Below are 20,334 nucleotides of genomic sequence, written 5' to 3' on the forward strand. Positions count from 1 at the left end.
AATACTGTCAAAGCTTGGACACACTCTCTTTAAATAGGGAAATAGGGAAATTACATCTACCCGCCCCTTTGGGAAGAATGTGGAATACGAGTATAACTCCATGAACAAGAGGTTGTTGTAGAAATAGGATTGTTAATGTGACAAAAGATGTACAGGGGAGGCGACTCCGACCAGGGAATGCGGTAAAAAATGAATAAGTGGACATATGCTATAAGATATAAAGGTTAAGAACTCAAGTTCACTATAGAACAACAAACTAAGTAAGAAATTGAAGGAATAATAATACTCAAGCAGAATATAAAGAATAACGTAAGCCTTGGCCGGATCGCCTACCCTTTTATGTATCAGATATGAAGGTGTACTTTTATTTTTTGTACTTATATGTCTGAATGTTATATGTGATTATTTGTGGACCACAGAAAGTGGTAAATGTATTGTTCTGCAGAATTGAAAATAAAAAAAAAAATATTCGTAAAAAAAAAAAAGAACCCTGTCATTATGATGTCATAATAGGATTTGTTACTATATAACCCTGCTCACTGTCCAGGCCCCTGTCTTTGCTGCAAACTCACTTGACAGTTAGCAGCTCTTGGTGTTTGATCTTCATTCGCATAAAGTTAATATTGAAACGGACTCCACTAATAACACCTTAGTGGGATCTATCATGTATGAAGGAGAAGGAAGTATGGAAGAAGAAAGTACTGAAGGTATGGAATTCTTGGATGTAGTTCCTGATGAAGAACTGCCTGCTAATACTGGTGAGTCCCAAAGTCTGGCACACCACACTATGGGGTTTATTCTAGTTCATTCTTTCTGACAAAATCCTTCTTAGATGGACAAAACCATGTGCACTGCAGGGGGGCAGATGTAACATGTGCAGAGAGAATTAGATTTGGGTGAGTTATTTTGTTTCTGTGCAGGGTAAATACTGACTGCATGATTTTATACTTCAATATAGTTCTCACTTTGAAGAAAAACCCCACCCAAATCTAATTCTCACTGCACAAGTTACATCTGCCCCACCTGCAGTGCACATGGTTTTGTCCATCTAAGAAGGATTTTGTCAGAAAGAATGGACTAGAATAACCCCCTATATGTTAAGACCGTTGACAGCTCCAGCCATATTCATTCGTATTAATACGAAAAATCATATTCTTATTAAATTTCCACCATAGTATTTTCAGGGTGTGTTTGTAAAAACACAGGTGTGCCCAGGTGTTTTTTGGGTGGGTCTCAGAAACCATGGATGGCCACTTCCAGCCTTGGATTGTCGAGATGCAACAATTCATGGCCGTTATCAGCAAAACGGGCCCAACAGCTTTTGAAGTCAGGCCCGTTCTGTTGATCTGCCTCTTCAATGCTGTCGGGCAAGCCAGCATTGAATAGGCGCCCGCCGCTATTTCTTCCATCGGGAGTACCACCCAAAGTCTCTTTTTTTAAGTTCAGCGTCAGTTTAGAGCTGTCAGCGGCGTCCCACTGAACAGACTCTTCTCTGTGCAGTATTTGCCACACTCACGGTTAGGTGTCTCAAAGAGGCTTGCTGTTGCCTTGCAGGTCTGCAGGGTCTTCCCATGTGGGGGTATAATTTGCCGGTGGATGTTGTTAGTTGTCCTGATCTAGACGGCGGGCGCGGACAGCTGTCAGTTCTTCGTGTCCATCCCTGCTTTTGTGAGCTCTCGCATTTCTCTCCCCTCTGGTGCTTCTCACCGTGCAGATAGGCTGTGGGCAGATGATGGTGTCACTGTGGGGTGTTCGTCTAACGTCTGAAACCAACGCATTTCGGTTTCTGGAGCCATTTCCAAGATTACTGATAAAGCATTTATTTACAGCATGGCTGAGCAAGTGAATAATTGTCACACATACTGTAGGAGGCTCATGATATTCGCTTCCCTGCACGATCGCACGGGGGAGTGATGTCTTGGTTCTGTGCATACATATTTATGCACATGTGCATGCTCTGTATGCGAACAGACACGGCGACTTGCATAGTCGCCGGCCCGTTCCCACGGCAGGGGGTGGCGGACCACGACCATGGGAACACCCATAATTTTATGGGCGTTGCCATGCAAACGCTGGACGTTCCCATGCTAATAGTGGAGTGACCCTGGTGCTGGGGGTGGGCAGATGACATCACCATACAGATGGAACCGCTGTCGTCCTTGCCAGCGGCCGGCTCCTGCCAGGGGGCACGTGCGCATGAGACGCTCGTGCGCCCCGTGACAACAGAGCTACCCGCTGACGCTTCCCCCACCAGTCCCCATTGCTGCCCCGACCCCCTACCCCTCTCCCCGAAGCAGAGACAGGCAGAGAGACGCTGCCCAGCAGCCGTGATACTAGGACACGCGTCCCCGTGCTCGCCAGAGGGGACGATCTGGCGGGTGCCGGCAATGAACAATGGCGGCTCCATCTGTATGTCAGCTTCCCGCCCTGTTCACGTAGATGTGAGCTGCAAATCTGAAGCACCAGAGAGTGACTTAGATTTGCAAGGGCTTAAGATTTCGGCCCCGCACACAAGGCTGCAAATGGATATTTATGGAATACATCCATTCGCATGCGTGCGGGGACATTTGCTGTGCGAGCGGGGGGCAGGCATTCGTGCGGCGTTTAGTTGGCTCACTATGGAGGTCAACCAGAATGACCTCCATAGTGAGAGCAATTGTAGCATACACAGTGTGAATGAATTGAAAAACGACACAGCCATGCCACCAATATGATCTAGGCCGATATCCCATTTTAATTACAAAACATCCATGTCTTTTATGAGTCCTCTGACTGTCCCACGGGATTCAAGGGCTCATTGTAACACACCTCCGTGCTCCCAACCTCTGTGCTCCCTGCATCCGGCGCTCCATGTGCGATCATTTAGCCACTTTTTCAAGTAGAATGTTGCATTGCCATGATCCTCACACAGGTATCTAGTGGCGGCACCACATCGCTAACAGCGTTCCAGGGGATTCTCTATGACTCAACCTCTATCTGACCACAGCATTCAAAACCACAAGCCCCACGGAAAGCCAGCCTGGGTGCTGAGTGACAGCTCCCCACCATAATGTGGAAGGTGGGATTGGTGCCTTTATTTGTGCTATATAAACTGTAACTGTGCAATGTGGTATATCACTGATGAAGACTGGATGGACTCCAGTTGAATTTGTTTCACCTAACCAAAACGAGTGCTGGTTATGGTCTCCTTCCTGTACATGGGGGAGGTATGTGCTTTTTCTATTACTGAATTTTGGACATTGCACCATTGTTTTTCCTCCAGAGTGAGTGCTGCCAGTATCCCAATCTTAAGTATGCTGGATGAGTTAGCGTGACTGAGGCCAAGAGTTGGGGAGACAGGGTTAGGCACTAGCAGGAGACTTAGGGGCTGCAGGGCGGGAGATTAGGCTAATGGGGCCTACACACGTAGCGATATATGGGCATTTTCAAAAAATGTTTGCAAAATGCCCCTACATCGTTACATGTGTGGGGGCTATAGTGTACTGTATATTAATTGGTCAGGACCAGTGTTCTCCAGGACTCACTGGAGAACACTAGTCCTGACAGATCGCTCTGCAAATCAAATGTTTAGGCTCCTTTAGGCAGCATGGTATGGTGGTTGGGGGAGTATCAGACTGCGGGAGGATGGAGGAGTTAAGACTATAGGATGGAAGGGCTAGGGGAGGGCTGGGTAAAAGTAATACCCCTTTCACACCAGAAATGCAGGGACAAACCCGGGAATTCAGTTCCCGGGACAAGCAGGAACATTCCCGGGTTTGGACCCATTCACACCAGAAATGTCCCTGCATTTTCTGGTGTGTGAAGGGGGCGGGAAGGAGGCTGGCAGGAGGTGGGGAGGAGGTCGGCGGCGGAGGTGGACAGTAGGTGGGGAGAATACTCACCCCGGTTGCTGGTCCTCCGCACAGGCCAAGATTCCACACAGGCGACGGCGCAAATCACGGACAGGCGGCGGATGAAGATGACGCAGCTCTCCGGCGCCCTCACTGCCGCCGGAGAGCTGTGTCATCATCATCCACCAGCTGTCCCGTCATTTGCGCCCGCCGCCTGCGTCAATTTCCGGCTGGACAGGACACAGAGGACCTGGCAACCCGGGTAAATATACTCTTACCCATTCACACCAGGTTCTTGGGTTGGACCCGGGAACAACCCTGCTACCTAGCAGGGTTGGATTGCCGGCAAATTAGCCCGGTAATTTGTCCCGGGTACCTTTCACACCAGAGGTAGTACCGGGTTGTTCCCGGACTCAAACCGGGAATTTAGGCTGGTGTGAAAGGGGTAGTATACTGACCTCCGCCAGCATCCCCACCGCTGGTCATGTGTGTATTCCAAATTAATTAGGTTGTTCCGAATACAAAATAAACCAATTTGCTTAGTTAATGTACACAGTGTTTAGCAAGTTAATAAACTACTAACAAATACCTGTGAAATCAGTAGCGTGTGGTATGAGTATAGCCAAGCTGTCAAAAGCAATTCAGAGCAATCAGTGTCAGTCACTATTTCAGACACTGTCGCTCAGCCCTGACATGCATTTTCCGGTAGCACCTGCTCCGCTCACGCTCTCTCCTGCCAGAGGATCACCTGGCTCAGAGTCAGCTCAGCACACAGCGTCACTCGGCGCGTGTTACCGTAGCCAAGACCGTCCGCGTCATCCCAGCGTCTGACCACGCCCACCGGGAACGTCTCCAGCGTCACCGTCTACCACGCCCATCACATCAAGCAACGCTTATCCCGCCTAACGGCTTTTCCACGAGCACCTCCCACTGCGTCCGCGGTATGCGCCTTTGTGACATATGATCAGCCCTCTGTGAGGATTGTACCGCAGTGATGGGTCTATGTGGGCGGCGCGTTATCTACCAATCACGAGGGGTTTTAGCCACTTTATATGAACACACTCACTAGAATACAATAGATGGAGTATGCTGGCTGGAGTGGCTGGCAGGACAAAACCCCAGCCGGGTCCCCTGTTGTGTGATCTCCTCTGAGGGGGCTGAGCAGAAGAAAAGCGATTGGATGGAACTCCGATGATCGTGGCGAGCATGTTTTGCCCATATAAGGTAAGGCCAACATTGCAGCTAGATGCAGGCTTTTTGGAATATGGTTGATTGCTCTACAGTAACTAAGTCAACAGTCAATAGGTCGACCACTATTGGTCGACAGGCAATACGTCAAAACATTAAAACGTTCAACAGGCTTTAGGTTGTCATTAAAAAAAGTCGATACAAGCAAAAGATCAAATTTTTTTTTAAAGCCACTTGTTCTTCACTCCAAGTGAGCATAGAGTTAGATCAGTGGTCTCCAACCTTTTTGGGGGCGGGAGCTACTCGTGACGAAATAAATTGCCCGAAGAGCTACTTAAATAAAAAATTAAAAAAATATGCATAATAACCAAAAAATGCCCTTTACACATTATGCCACACACCCCAATGCCCCAGACACAAAATGCCACACACTGCAATGTCCAATATGCTGCATACATACCTCCCAACACTGGAGGTAGAGGAGAATTAGGGGGTTCATCTACTACCGTGGTACTCCTGCGAGGCTACATCCCCATTTTTTCTGCTGTGGGGGCATGGTCAGCGCTCTAAGAGCTGTAGCCACATGGGGTGAGGCCAATGAAAATGGGGGTGTGAAACACATATGCCAGATACACATATGCCCCCAATAGTGCAGTGCCAGATACACACATACCCCCAATAGTGCCAGATACACATATGCCCCCAATAGTGCCAGATACACATATGCCCCCAATAGTGCCAGATACACATATGTTCCCACAGTGTCAGATACAAACACACACAATGTGCCCTCTAACATAAACAAAAAAAAAAAATAGCCAGCAGTTTACCAGATTTAAAAAAAAAATGTGAGCCAAACAATTTTTAATTAACAGACCTGGCAGGGTACCAGCCCAGTGGGGATACCACATACACACACTGCCCTCTGGTGGGTAGGTGGCATACAGGGATGCAGAGGATGCCCTGTAGTGGGTAGGTGGCACACAGGGATGAGGAGGATGCCCCGTGGTGGGTAGGTGGCACAGAGGGATGGGAGGATGCATATTGTGTGGATGGAGGGATCAGTTTGGATGCGCCACTGTATATTGCTCACCCTGGGTGTACAGTACTTGATGCTGCCACGCTCCCAGCGAGACACATATCACCAGAACACTTTTCAGCCCGGACTCCCACCTCCAGTTACACTACTCTTTACATCATGTTGTGCATATCTCCTAAATTTCCGTCCCACGTGTAGGGATGGCCATCGACCATCGATGATTTGAAATCATCGATGGTTCATGGCCGATGTCGAATACTTTTGCCATCGATGGGGGGAGAACCAGATGGTTTCCCTCCATCGATGGAACAGTAAAACGATGTTTTGCTTTTTTTTTTTTTCAATGCGACGGGACACGGAGCATATCCCCGCCCCCGACACCCGTGAAGCCCCGCACCCGTGTTTTGATTGGCCCACAGGCCAATCAATCAAATACAATGGATGACCATCGATATGTAAAAATATCGATGGTCAGCCATTGCATAGTTTAGCACTATCGATGGCCAGTTGCAGAATTGCCATTGATGGCAACCATCGAGGGCAATGGCAACGATGGCCATCCCTACCCACGTGCGCCAATATTTGGGGGGGTGAACTGCTGGAAAGGGGGTATGGCTTACAATTTGCAGCATTGCGCTAGGCCATGCCCCCATTTTCCTGCTGGCTCAGAGGCTCTGGGAGCATCTGGCCATGCCACAGCCCCTCTGGACGCATGCACACAGCGTCTATTTACCGGCTGACAACCCAACTGCCCCCCCACAAGGGACACTGCCTGCCCGGTAGCGGCTAGTTGCCCTTCGTGGAAAGGATCTAAGATGATGTCCTCAACTCCTCCCCCATGTGACCCGTTATCCTCAGATGACCTCACACCCATGTGACTAAAGAGAACTTTTCAAGCAGCAGAAGCGCGAGATTGTTGTGTGCAGGACAGGTACTCATTTAAAGGGTGCATTTCACACCCGCGAACGCCCACGGCACCCACCCTGGTTTCTCGCCTCCCTCTTTCCCTCACAGCCTTAGATGCGTAGCACCTGCTTGGTCCAGTCCTGGGTTCTGTTCCAGCTGCTGGAGAGTTTGGGCTCCGGCCCCGTGTGCCTCTCCTCCATTAAGGTCAGGTCACAACAGTTCTTACTTTCAGCTGCTGTTGTTGGTTAGTTGAGATGGTTGCACATTATTTCTTAGCATTGTGTGTACTGTGTACTTGCAGTAAGGGCTTTACTTTGCCTTTAACACTTAAGCTGCCTTTACTGTATTATTCAGCCCTTCCAAGGTCAGGTACAGGATAGCTTATGTGTAAGTTGCTGTAATGCGCAGAAACAGTCCGCAGCCTCGGGCTCGTCTAAGGAGCCTGCTGTGGTAGTGTCACTGACACAGGTGTTGGCTAGTAGATTATCATCTGCACCACTCCAGCAGTCTGCGGGAATGTCTAAGGGCCCTCATACAGTAGGGGGGGGGAAAGGTTGGGGGTTTCACACACGATTTGGCACTCAATGTTCCAAATTTAGCATGTGAGAAATCACATGCGATTTCTCACATGCAGTCCCTGGGGATCTGTAGGCGAAGGGAGCCAGGAGCTGGGCGGGTGGGTGGGGGGGGGGGGTGGTGGGAGCCGGGAAGGGGAGGTGGCGATGGGAAGCCGGGGGGTGGGGGGCTGCAAGTAGAGAGGCAAGGGAGGCAGTGGGCCGGGCAGTGAACGCCGCAAGGGGAACTAGAACACAATGCCATTTTTGTTTGGGCTTGTGCATTGCATCCTGCACAAAAAATGTAGGAACAAGATAAACTACAAACAGGGATATTGCCCACCGAAGGCGCGTGGACAAAATTTACACAGTAACGCCTGTTACGCGTCACACACCCAATACATATTACACATGCCATTAATGCCCGTTACACATTATGCCCCACACCATAATGCCCATTGCACTGCTTCCGCACAACTGATGCCCATTACTAATATGCCCCCACAGTGCCAGATGTGCCCCAACAGTGCCAGATATTATATGCTCCCAGTGCCAGATATCATATGCCCCCACAGTGCCACAAATATATGCCCCCACAGTGCTAAGTATGCCCCCACAGTGCCAGATATCATATGCCCCCACAGTGCCACAAATATATGCCCCCACAGTGCTAAGTATGCCCCCAGTGCCAGATATGCTCCCACAGTGCTCTAAAAGCAGCAAACACACGGGATAATCCCCTCCCTCAACCTACTTTCCCCCTTATGCCAAGCAATGAGACTCGAGCAGCAGCTATAGTGCCCACTACTAGCTCCCCCTCTTACCATGATTAGAGTGTGGTTCCTGTGCTCATCTGTGCCACTGGCCGGTGCCTCTGCTGCTGCTTGTGGTGGGGATGGTGCAGGGCTGTCTTAACAGTAGTGAGGGCCCCTGGGCAAACTAATTCACTGGGCCCCCCCGTGAATTATTTTGCCAAGGAGAGAGCCCCCCCCCCCCCCCCCCGGGGCACATCATTACTATATTATGCATACCTTAGGCCTCGGGGACCCCCAGCAGCTGCAGGAGGCATGTGGCAGGAAGGGAAGCCCCGGGGTCACGGCAAGCAGCTCCCACCAGGGGCAGGCTGCAAACACAGTGCGGGCAGCACTGGAGCACCGGAACAGGCTGGAGCAGCAGTGCGTGAGACATCACTCAACATCCCACACCCAGCATCTCCGACTTCCCAGTGCCAGCCCGCCCGGTGCACGGAGATTGCCGCTGGAGGCCTGGCTTCCCGAAGTTCTTACTCCATGCTGGGGACGTGGGAGCATCAAGAGAAGGGGGTGGCAGCCTGGCCGGTAGATGGGAGGTCCTACAGCCGGTCGGGTTCTGCCATTCAGGCAGCTGCAAGATCCTACAGACATCTGCTAACAGCGGGCAGCGTCTGATCCCTGCCGCCCAGATCCCCGCCGTCTTTCCCACTGGGGAGGGCCCCTAGGTCCTAGGGCCCCTGGGCAAGTGCCTATTGTGCCCAATGGGAAAGACAGCCCTGCGATGGTGGTGGTGGTGCTGCTGCTTGCTGACTCCGGCACCACGGCGGGAAGGGGAGCGCATTGCGCGTCTCTCCTTCCCCGGCTTCACTGTGACTGGGTCGTCAGCCAATCATATCTCGCAGGCTGGCTCCTGATTGGCTGCCGGCCCGCGAGCCCTGATTGGTTGACAGCCCAGTCACAGTGACATAGGGAGGGGAAGGAGAGATACGCAATGCACTCCTCTCCAAAGGAAATCAGCTGTGGCAGGGCAGCGGAGGCCACGCCCCCCACCACTTACATATGCGCACATGCGCATTACACAGTTTGGGGGTATTTGTTATGGCGGTACGTTTTACCGGTACGCTGTACCACCCCATACCGCCATACTTACACCCCTACTGATGACAGCTGTCACAGGCAGCCCCCTAGACAGGACACCCAGACCGGACATCAAACATTGCATTCCGGAGCTTGTAGTGTCCGATCCGGCATTCCGGGATTTTGTCCGGGTCCGGTTTTTACCCATACCCACTTTGCCACATTAATTTCTAGGACATTTTTTCATGCTTGAAATCCACATTAAATTACACAAGATGAGGGATATTAAGAACTGTCAAATTAGATAAGTTCTCAAGATAATGAAGCACATGTACAGTATTAAGTCTGGTAACTCCTACCTGTCATTTTTTAAACACAGCTGATTGGCCAGTGTGTTATCACTTTCCACTTTATCAACGCTTTATCAGGCTTAATACATCTGCTCCAATATCTACTAAATATAATGTAATGATATTGCCTGGTGATCACCAAACAATAGCTGCTAAGGGGCTACATGCTATAAAAGAAGGGACACCCTATGTGGGTGCCCCAGTAGGCATTGTAATGTAGGTGCCCCTGGAAGAAAAGGATCCATGCTTATGTTTTCCCTTATTTTACCATGCCAATAATAAAGTACAGTAATTACAACCAATTATGTGTACGTTTGTCCTTTCCTTCAGGCATATAACCAATATCTGCTTGTTTACAAAATGGACTCCGAGCAAATCAAACAAGAAGCTCGTACTTCCCAGCCAAAGCAGAGTGGATTCTGGGAGTCTGTCCTCTCCACTGTGTCATCTCCATCTCTGGACTCAGATGAAGGCTCACTGGTAAGCACATAGAATACGACCTCTCAGTTTTCATATGTCAGTTGCACAAATGTCACCATACAATGCTTCACCATCTTTTGCTGGATTACCAACTGTGCGATCACCCAGGAGTTCTCACATAAAAGTAGGGGCCCACAGAAAACTTTAACCCTACAAACATAGGGCCTTATTCTAGTCCACTCTTTCTGACAAAATCCTTCTTAGATGGACAAAACCATGTGCACTGCAGGTGGGGCAGATGTTACTTGTGCAGAGAGAATTCGATTTGGGTGGGGTTTTACTTCAAAGTGAGATCTATATTGCAGTATAAAAATAAAGCAGACAGTATTTACACTGCACAGAAATAAAATAACTCCCCCAAATCTAATTATCTCTGTACCTTTTACATCTGCCCCCCTGCAGTGCACATGGTTTTGTTCATCTAAGAAGGATTTTGTCAGAAAGAATGAACTAGAATAAGGCCCATAGTTTCCAATTTCTTGGCTGCCCCCTCTGGGAGCTAGCATTAAGGACTGTGGCTTGAATTAGGGAGAAATATAGGGGCATAGCTCATGTCAATGTGGCCACACCCCCTTCTATACAAGAGATTGCTGGCATTGAACAGCGGGGGATAGTACTATGATGAGGTGATTCAGCGTGAGTCACATCATCATGGCACCACTGGTTGGCTCTGGGAGACTCAAACCGAGAGAGAAGGCAAGTATGACCTATATTCCTAAGCAGAGGCACAGGTATTTAGTATATCTGGAGCTGTTGTGGAAGTACATGTCCCAGCAAAGGTTGTTTGCATATCCAGTTCCACAGAAGATGTGGCGCTTCAGGTTTCCTACCCCGACTTTTGAGTTTCGCAGCATTTGCTGGGCTGCCTACTTAAGATTCCAGAAAACAGTTTGTAAAAAAACAAAAACCCTGATTTATACAAAATTATATATAATTTTTCCTCCTTATAGTAATGCCCCTTACACCCGCCATCTTTGAAAACCCATGCAGTTCCTGTTCCCTGCCTGGGGTGTTGCTGTCTGCTGTGGTGTTTCTAGCACAGATCTGGTTTGCATATCAGTGCTGATATACAGACCACACTGTGCTAGAAGCACTACAGCAGACAGCGACACCCCAGGCAGGGAAGGGGAACTGCATGGGTTTTCAAAGATAGCGGGTGCTAGAATGAACACTATTACACATAATGCGACACACCATAATGCACCTTACACAATATGCCACATGCTATAATACCCCTGACACAATATGCCACACACCATAATGTTCCTTACACAATATGCCACACACTGTAATACCCCTGACACAATGGGGTAAATTTACTAATATGAAAAACCTAGTTTTTCGTATTAGTATTTTCCCTACGACTGCATACGACTGTTTCAGTCGTATGCAAAGTCGTGTTCTGGAGGGGGATTTACAAAGCAGTCATATACGACTGCTTTGTAACCCTCCGATGTCGTAGTAATTCGTATAAGCTGGCCATATATATGGCCGCTAATACGAATTAGTAGAGGCAGTCTGCACGGATCAGTCAGATCCGTGCAGGCTGCAAGGTGTAAAAAAAATAGAAAAATAAATAAATTAAAAAAAAAAACAGCATGGGGTCCCCCCCACAGCTGTAACCAGCACCAGGCTGAAAGAGCCGGGGCCGGTAATTAAAAATCAGGGAGACCGACAAATAGGGGTTCCCCGTTTTTTAACAACCAGCCCCAGGCTCCAGGTCCGGGGCTGGTTCCCAAAATATGGGGGACAAAATGACTAGGGGTCCCCTGTTTTTTAAGAACCAGCCCCAGGCCAAACCAGCCAGCAGGGTAATGCCACAGCCGGGGGGGGGGGGGGGACTTTTTATACAAGTCCCCCCGGCCAAAGCATTAACCCTCTGACAAGTCAGCCTGGCCAGGGGCCCTGGGGGAGTGGGGACACCCCCAATAAAGGCCCCCCCCTCCAGGACTTACCTGACCAGGCTGAAGCCTGGTGCTGTCCCCGGTGGCCCTGTGCGGTGGCCACTGGGCTGATACAGGTGTAAAAATATAGATTAATAAACTATTGTTTTAAACTGTGGAACTATGAGTCCCAGCAAGCCTCCCCCGCAAGCTGGGACTTGGAGAACCACAAGTCCCAGCCTGCGGGGCATTAAAGGGCCCGCTGGGTCTTGTAGTTCCACAGTAAAAAAAATAGTTCAATAAACACACAGGAAATCCAACTCACCCAGGTCCTCCATGGAAGTTCATCAGGCTTGATCCGATGTAGTCCAGGTTTTCTTGCATCTTCTTCAAGCTGCCGGCGACTCCGGCAAGCTCCCCGCTGTGGACTGTCAGAGGCGCAGAGATCTTTCCTCTGCGCCTCTACTCAGAATGAATTCTGGCCAATCAGGAGCCGACTTTCTTGGCTCCTGATTGGCCGCTAGGCGGCCTTCTATTGGCCGCCTAGCGGCCAATCAGGAGCCAAAAAAGTGACGCAGAATAGATGTGTTCTAGATATATCCTCACTTCAGTGACACAGAATAGATATGTTCTTGATATATACCCACCTTATTGACGCAGAATGTGTGTATTCTAGTTACAGTATATCCTAACCTCAGTGACCCATGACCTCAGGATGGGCCTAGTTGCCAGTAATAATTTAGACCATCTCTTTCTATAGTCTGACTATGAGTTGGAAGATGTGAAGATCTTTCAGAGAGAGTACTGTTCTACACTTGATTTAGCTGAGAAATTCTTCTGTGAAGAACAGGAATATATGAATAAGGTAAGAGCCATAATTTCCTCTTTCTATTGTTTCTACATAATATGGTCAAATCCCTGGCATAAGTGTATTTAAGATCACTGCTCCATAATCATGTAGGATTTGTAGATGATCCCTCCCTTGTTCTAATGGGGATCTTACATCTGTTCCCTTTTAGGGTATGGCTGTACCAGACTCTTCCAAGACAGGAGAAGACTTAACGACAAAGGGCAGTATTAAGTCCCAGGTGACATTAGATGTTTTCAGACTTATACCAGATAGTGAAGCCAGTCTAACTACATCTCATCATGACATTGATGCAAAGCCAGAAGCTCCAGCCCAAGATGTTCCATCACAGAAAAAAACTAAGGTAAGATGGATGAATGTGATCACTTACATAGACTTAAACTATTGGTGAGTAAGCATTTTACTGTGCAGTATGATGTACTGGAAAATAAAGGATCTGATGACCAGCATGGAATCCCATGGAATGGTCTGTTGGAGCTGGAGCCAATCCAGCCCCCATTGCCATCCCTAAAGGTGTTCTTATCACTTCCTGTGTCCTCCTCTGTCTCACTGCACTTAATCACTTCCTGTGTGCTCCTCTATCTCATATGTGCGATGCTATGGTGTGCTTACCACTTGCATTCTCCCTGAAATAACAGCAATCTCCCTCTCTCCCTCATTAGTCTAGCAATCTCCCTCATTTTACCTAGCCCACATTACACTGTTACATTTTTTTGGGGAAAAAGAATGAGAGATAGATACAGCTACATTGAATCATCAGCACCATTGCCCAGCACTTTACCAAGTATAGCAGCTCTTACAAACTGCTTTGGGGCTCATCTACATTTGGATATAAATTGATATATAACACAGTGATTACCAAACAGCGCTACCGAGGTATGTTCCCAGATATCAAACACTAATGTGCAATAATTCAACAATACATAGGCCCAAAGTTTGGGATTCACAATAGGGGTATATAACAAAAGACCATCATGGTGTAGTAATTAAAACAGATGGAAACTTAGATGTGATCAAAACCTCACAAGAGTAGACGAATATAAAAGCATGTACAAAGATTCCCCGGCAAAGCTGCTACCACAATGTTTCCAGACTTCATCCAGGGCGTAAACGACCAAATACCGGTAAACCTTGTCCTCAGTACAGGAACTCACACAAACACTTAATGCATTTTGGACTTAACTGTCCTTCTTCAGAAGTGTGGTGTGAATGAGCAGAAGGATCTCTTTTATTTCCCTCTGATTGCGGTAATAATTAATCCAAATTTTAATATTGGAATATGGAAATTCCGGTTGCCCCATTGGTTTCCTGGAGTCATAGCAGATCCTGGCCAATAGCTGCACATGTAGCGGTTGCCGGAAACACCGCCTGCCCCACCTCTGCAAATACAACGAAATCTGAGGGTCATAGCAGATGACGGCTGATGTCCGCACATGTAGCGGTAGCCGGAAAATACAGCTCGCCCCACTTCCTGCATTATCTTGTCTCACCTGGCTACCTTTTCTGCACATCTCTTATCAAAATTCAGTGAATCTCCAGCAGTACACACTGCTGCACATGTGTATAAGATAAGAATTTATTGTCATTGCAACACAATAAAAAAATTGTAAAACAACGAAATTATAATCTTGGTCACAGAAACAGGAAACAAGAACAAATTAACAATTTTGGTTAAAATCGGTAACGGCAGCTGGGAAAAAGCTATTTTTCAAACGTGATGTTCTAGATCGAATACACCATAACCGTTTATTAGATGGTAAGAAAGAGAAGGCATGATTATAAGGGTGGTGGCTATTCTGCATTATACTGTTCCTTTTTCGCCTAATATTATTTATATTAATGTCTTCCATGGAAGATAAATCTTGGCCAATAATGGCCTCTGCAGTGTGTATCACCCGATTCAGTTTCTTTATATCTTTGTTTGTGCTATTTCCGAACCACACTGTAATGCAATATGACAAGATACTCTCAATAACACATTTATAAAACCTAACCAAATTCTCCTGAGAGAAATTGTCTGCTCTAAGCTTCCTCAAAAAAAAATAGGCGCTGCTGAGCTTTCTTAGCCATCACTGAAATATTGGAGGACCAAGTTAAAGCGTGTGAGATAATGACCCCTAGCAACTTAAACTCAGTCACCCTCTCTACCTCCAAATTATCAATAAATAGAGGTTCTAACTCAGATTTCCTACCTCTTCTAAAGTCGCTAATAATTTCTTTCGTTTTGGTAAGATTTAACAATAGATTATTTTCACTGCCCCAGTTTACTAGGGAACTGACTTCCTCTCTATACGCAGTCTCCTCCCCATTCGTAATAAGTCCTACCACCGTAGTATCGTCGGCAAACTTAATTATAAGATTTGTGTCCGCCTGCGGACAACAATCGTAAGTAAATAAGGAAAATAAAAGTGGGCTCAATACGCAACCTTGGGGAGTACCTGTACTAATCCTCAGAACTGTGGACACACAGTCTCCGAGTTTAATATGCTGAGGCCTATTTATCAAAAAATCTAGGATCCAGTTGCATAGCATAACTGAAAAGCCTAAGCTCCGCAGTTTAGTTACCAAGATATTGGGGAGAATCGTATTAAACGCGGAGCTATAGTCAATAAAAAGTAACCTAACATATGTATTAGGCTTTTCTAAGTGTGAAAGTGAGGAGTGGATAACGGACAAAAACACATATTCCGTAGATCTTTTGGGCTTATAAGCGTATTGGCCATTATCAAAACCAGCAGGTAGATGTAGTAAAGAACGCACTTCACCATTCATCCACAGCTTATTGTTAGAAAATTGTTTAACACGTTTCTGAACAGTGACATTACTGATGCACCACTTAATATAAGACAATACGGTAGAAGCCAGAGAGTCCACGTCTACCAACGAGTCCTTAGTGGATTCCTGAATGAATAAATTCCAATCCGTACTGCCAAAGCAATCCTGTAGATCATCCACTGCTCCGTTCGGCCAAATACAGACCGTATCTTTAACAGGTTTGATACGTTAAGCAACGGGCTTAAAAAAAATAATGATAAATGATCTGAAAGACCTAAATGAGAACGCACCACTGTTTTATAAGCATCTTTGATATTGCAATACAATTGATCTAAAATATTCCCCCCACGAGTTGGAACAAATGCAGATTTATACAATTTAGGTAACACATTTTTTAAGTTTGCTTTGTTAAAATCTCCCGCTATTAGAAACAGACCATCGGGATGGATTGTTTGTTGCTTTGCAACGGCATTATGCAGGACCTCCAATGCAACCCTAGCGTCCACCTGGGGCAGGATGTAAACTGCCATAACAATGATAGCAGTGAACTCACTGGCAGATAGAATGGCCGACATTTTACCATTAGAAATTCCACTTCTGGAGAACAAAACTTTTCCAGGATGGAGGCATTGGTGCAATATTTGTTATAAACATAGATGCACAGGCCACCACCTCTGGTTTTACCTGAACTGAGAGTTCTGTCCGCTCTGAACAGTGTTCTATCCGGCAAGAGAACCCCACTGTCAGGTATGCTACAGTTCAACCAGGTCTCAGAAAAGATGGCCATAGAGCAGGAATTTAAAAAGTTACAGCTAGCCATGCTAAGCAGCAGCTCATCCATCCAGCACCCCTGCCCTCTTACCCTGCTTCTGTTTCCTCTCTCTGCTGGAAACCCGTTTGTGCTGCTGCTTGTGTCCCCTTGCTTCCCCAGGCTCATCGTTTCTCTTGGCGTTTCTCTCCTCAATGTGCTGCTGCTGCTGCAGCCGGTGTCTCCCGGCTCCCCCCGGCTCAGCGCTCTCCCCGCCGTGCGGCATCAGGCTCCAGCCTCCACTGCCGCCGATGACGTCACACGGTGCGACCGCCGGGCAACCTCCCAGCATGCAGCCGCGCATCCCGGAACTCTCGGCTCCACCGTTCAGGTATGCGATGCCGGTTTTGAATGCCAGCAACTCAAGCCGGTTGTACTGCACCCGGCCAGCCGCTTCCACGATTAGTATTGCGGCTATGAGAAGCACGAACACCAGCCTCCCATTTGTTCTCCCTGCTCTCTGTGCACCAAGAGCCGCAGCACCGGAGCGCGCCGCCATCTTGACTGGTATATACCCCATGGCTCATATATTGTGTGCATATCTGGCTCTGGTACTTGCCAGGAACTCTTGAGCCATTTACCTCCCCGCACGTCCATGGTCTTAGCTAAGACTATCCATGCTATGCTGTGACTTATCTTGTCAAGAGGCTGCAGCAGAATGAGCAGCACTGGGCGCCCTTATTTATAACCTCTGTTCTAGAATGTTCGTTCCGGAACATTCTAGAATGTGAACATTCTAGAACAAAGGTTATAAATAAGGGTGCCCAGACTGCTTGTCCTCATTCTGCTGCAGCCTCTTGACAAGACAAGTTACAGGTTATAAATAAGGGTGCCCAGACTGCTGGTCCTTATTCTGCTGCAGCCTCTTGACAAGATAAGTCACACTCTGGAGAAGTCAAAGCAGAACTTTTACAAGAGTCATAGTTGTCATGCCTGGTGCTGAAGTGTCAGCAATACCATACTGGCCTCAGTATCGGCCTGTGGTACTGGGGTGAGGATGGTATGTGGTAAGAAGGCACCCAACATGTGAAGGGTTCTCTATATTTACAGACCAAACCCCAGCCAAGGCCAAGCTGGTGACCCAGGGCAGGGCCAAGCCGGCAGTCCTGGTCAAGCCGGCAGTCCCTGTGAAGCCGAAGACGGCAGACCCGGTTACTGCCAAGCAGGCAATCATTGTCATGCCCAAGCAGTCAATCATGGTCCTGCAAAAGCAGTCAATCATGGTCATGCCCAAGCAATCAATCATGGTCATGCCCAAGCAGTCAGTCCTGTTCATGCCCAAGGTGGAAGATATGGTCAATGATGCTGCCATATGCACACCTGATTCCCCAGCCGAGCAGATAAAACCTCGCTCACTCAGGTCAAGGGTCTCCAAAATGATGAGACGTGCATGGTGCTGTGGGACGACAACTGACTCAGATTTAAAAAATCACCCACCCTCTCCCCCAACCCATCTGATGAGACTACTATGATATTCTATGCTGTGCTTAGCTACGACTTATCTTGTCAAGAGGCTACAGCAGAATGAGCAGCACTGGGCACACTTATTTATGACCTCTGTTCTACAATGTTCGTTCTGGAACATTCTAGAATGTTCCAGAACATTCTAGAACAGAGGTTATAAATAAGGGTGCACAGACTGCTGTCTAACAGTCAACATTCATATTCTCTATCAGTCAACATTCAAATCCTCTAACTGTCAACATTCAACTCCTCTAACAGTCAACATTCAAATTCTTTAACATTCAACATTCAAATCCTTTAACAGTCAACATTCAAATCCTCTAACAGTCAACATTCACATTCTCTATCAGTCAACATTCAAAACCTCTAACAGTCAACATTCAAATCCTCTAACTGTCAACATTCAACTCCTCTAACAGTCAACATTCAAATTCTCTAACAGTCAACATTCAAATCCTCTAACAGTCAACAATCAAATCTTCTAACAGCCAACTTTCAAATCCTCTAACAGCCAACATTCAAATCCTCTAACAGTCAACATTCAAATTCTCTATCAGTCAACATTCAAATCCTCTAACTGTCAAAATTCATATCCTCTAACAGTCAACATTCAAATTCTCTAACAGTCAACATTCAAATCATGTAACAGTCAACATTCAAATCCTTTAACAGTCAACATTCAAATTCTCTAACAGTCAACATTCAAATTCTCTAACAGTCAACATTCAAATCATGTAACAGTCAACATTCAAATCCTATAACTGTCAACATGCAACTCCTCTAACTGTCAACATTCAAATCCTCTAACAGCCAACGTTCAAATCCTCTAACAGTCAACATTCAAATCCTCTAACAGTCAACATTCAAATCCTCTAACAGTCAACATTCAAATCCTCTAACAGTCAACATTCAAATCCTCTAACAGTCAACATTCAAATCCTTTAACAGTCAACATTCAAATCCTTTAACTGTCAACATTCAAATCCTCTAACAGTCAACATTCAAATTCTCTAACAGTCAACATTCAAATCCTCTAACAGTCAACATTCAAATCCTTTAACAGTCAACATTCAAATTCTCTAACAGTCAACATTCAAATTCTCTAACAGTCAACATTCAAATTCTCTAACAGTCAACATTCAAATTCTCTAACAGTCAACATTCAAATCCTTTAACTGTCAACATTCAAATCCTCTAACAGTCAACAATCAAATTCTCTAACAGTCAACATTCAAATCCTCTAACAGTCAACATTCAAATCCTTTAACAGTCAACATTCAAATTCTCTAACAGTCAACATTCAAATTATCTAACAGTCAACATTCAAATTCTCTAACAGTCAACATTCAAATTCTCTAACAGTCAACATTCAAATCATGTAACAGTCAACATTCAAATCCTCTAACAGTCAACATTCAAATCCTCTAACTGTCAACATTCAACTCCTCTAACAGTCAACATTCAAATCCTTTAACAGTCAACATTCAAATCCTTTAACAGTCAACATTCAAATCCTCTAACAGTCAATATTCAACTCCTCTAACAGTCAACATTCAAATCCTCTTAACATTCAACATGCAAATCCTCTAGCAGTCAACATTCAAATCCTCTAACAGTCAACATTCAAATTCTCTAACAGTTAACATCTGCTGCAGCCTCTTGACAAGATAAGTCACACTCTGCAGAACTAAGTTTTACAAGAGTCATAGTTGTCATGCCTGGTGCTGAAGTGTCAGCCGTACCATACTGGCCTCATTATCGGCCTGTGGTATCGCGGTGAGGATGGTATGTGGTGAGAAGGCACCCAACATGTGAGGGGGTCTCTATATTTATAGGCCAAACCCCAGCCAAGGCCAAGCCGGTGACCCAGGGCAGGGACAGGCAGGCAGTCCAGGTCAAGCCGGCATTCCCGGTCAAGCCGAAGATGGCAGTCCTGGTGAAGCCGAAGATTGCAGAACCGGTTACTGCCAGTCAATCATGGTCCGGCCCAAGCAGTCAATCATGGTCATGCTCAAGCAGTCAGTCCCAGTCCTATTCATGCCCAAAGCTGGAAGATATGGTCAATGATGCTGCCATATGCACACCTGATTCCACAGCCGAGCAGATGAAACCTCACTCACTCAGGTCAAGGGTCTCCAAAATGATGAGACGTGCATGGTGCTGTGGGACGAAAACTGACTCAGATTTAAAAAAATCACCCCCCCCTCCCCCATCCCATCTGATGAGAATACTATGATATTCTATGCTGTGCTTAGCTACGATATGCTAAGACCATGTTCTTAGTATATCCTAACATAGAATAGCATAGCATAGACCTTCTCCACGAATGAATGATGATGTCAGCAACCAAGCAAGCTACA

The 20,334-nt window shown here is 46.8% G+C and overlaps 1 protein-coding gene and 1 long non-coding RNA gene across 5 annotated transcripts in view; one reads left to right on the plus strand and one right to left on the minus strand.

Moving 5' to 3' along the window:
• Positions 1-4,661, minus strand: part of LOC146060771 (uncharacterized) — a 110,009-nt gene extending 105,348 nt beyond the window's left edge. For all 4 annotated transcript variants that reach the window (XR_014470475.1, XR_014470474.1, XR_014470476.1 and 1 more), the window contains exons 1-2: positions 4,420-4,661; positions 1,517-1,719 (exon numbers count right to left, since the gene is read on the minus strand). This is a non-coding gene — a long non-coding RNA (uncharacterized LOC146060771). The remainder of the gene's footprint in view (positions 1-1,516; positions 1,720-4,419) is intronic.
• A 3,879-nt stretch (positions 4,662-8,540) lies between these two features.
• Positions 8,541-14,800, plus strand: LOC146058505 (uncharacterized). Its single transcript, XM_083170792.1, has 5 exons — positions 8,541-8,696; positions 10,027-10,176; positions 12,820-12,924; positions 13,079-13,270; positions 14,783-14,800. The coding sequence occupies exons 1-5, from the start codon at positions 8,541-8,543 to the stop codon at positions 14,798-14,800; spliced, it is 621 nt and encodes a 206-aa protein (XP_083026918.1).
• Positions 14,801-20,334: the final 5,534 nt, after the last annotated feature.

This window comes from Crinia signifera, chromosome 2 (genome assembly GCF_055691185.1).
Source record: "Crinia signifera chromosome 2, ASM5569118v1, whole genome shotgun sequence".
Taxonomy (NCBI): Eukaryota; Metazoa; Chordata; class Amphibia; order Anura; family Myobatrachidae; genus Crinia; species Crinia signifera.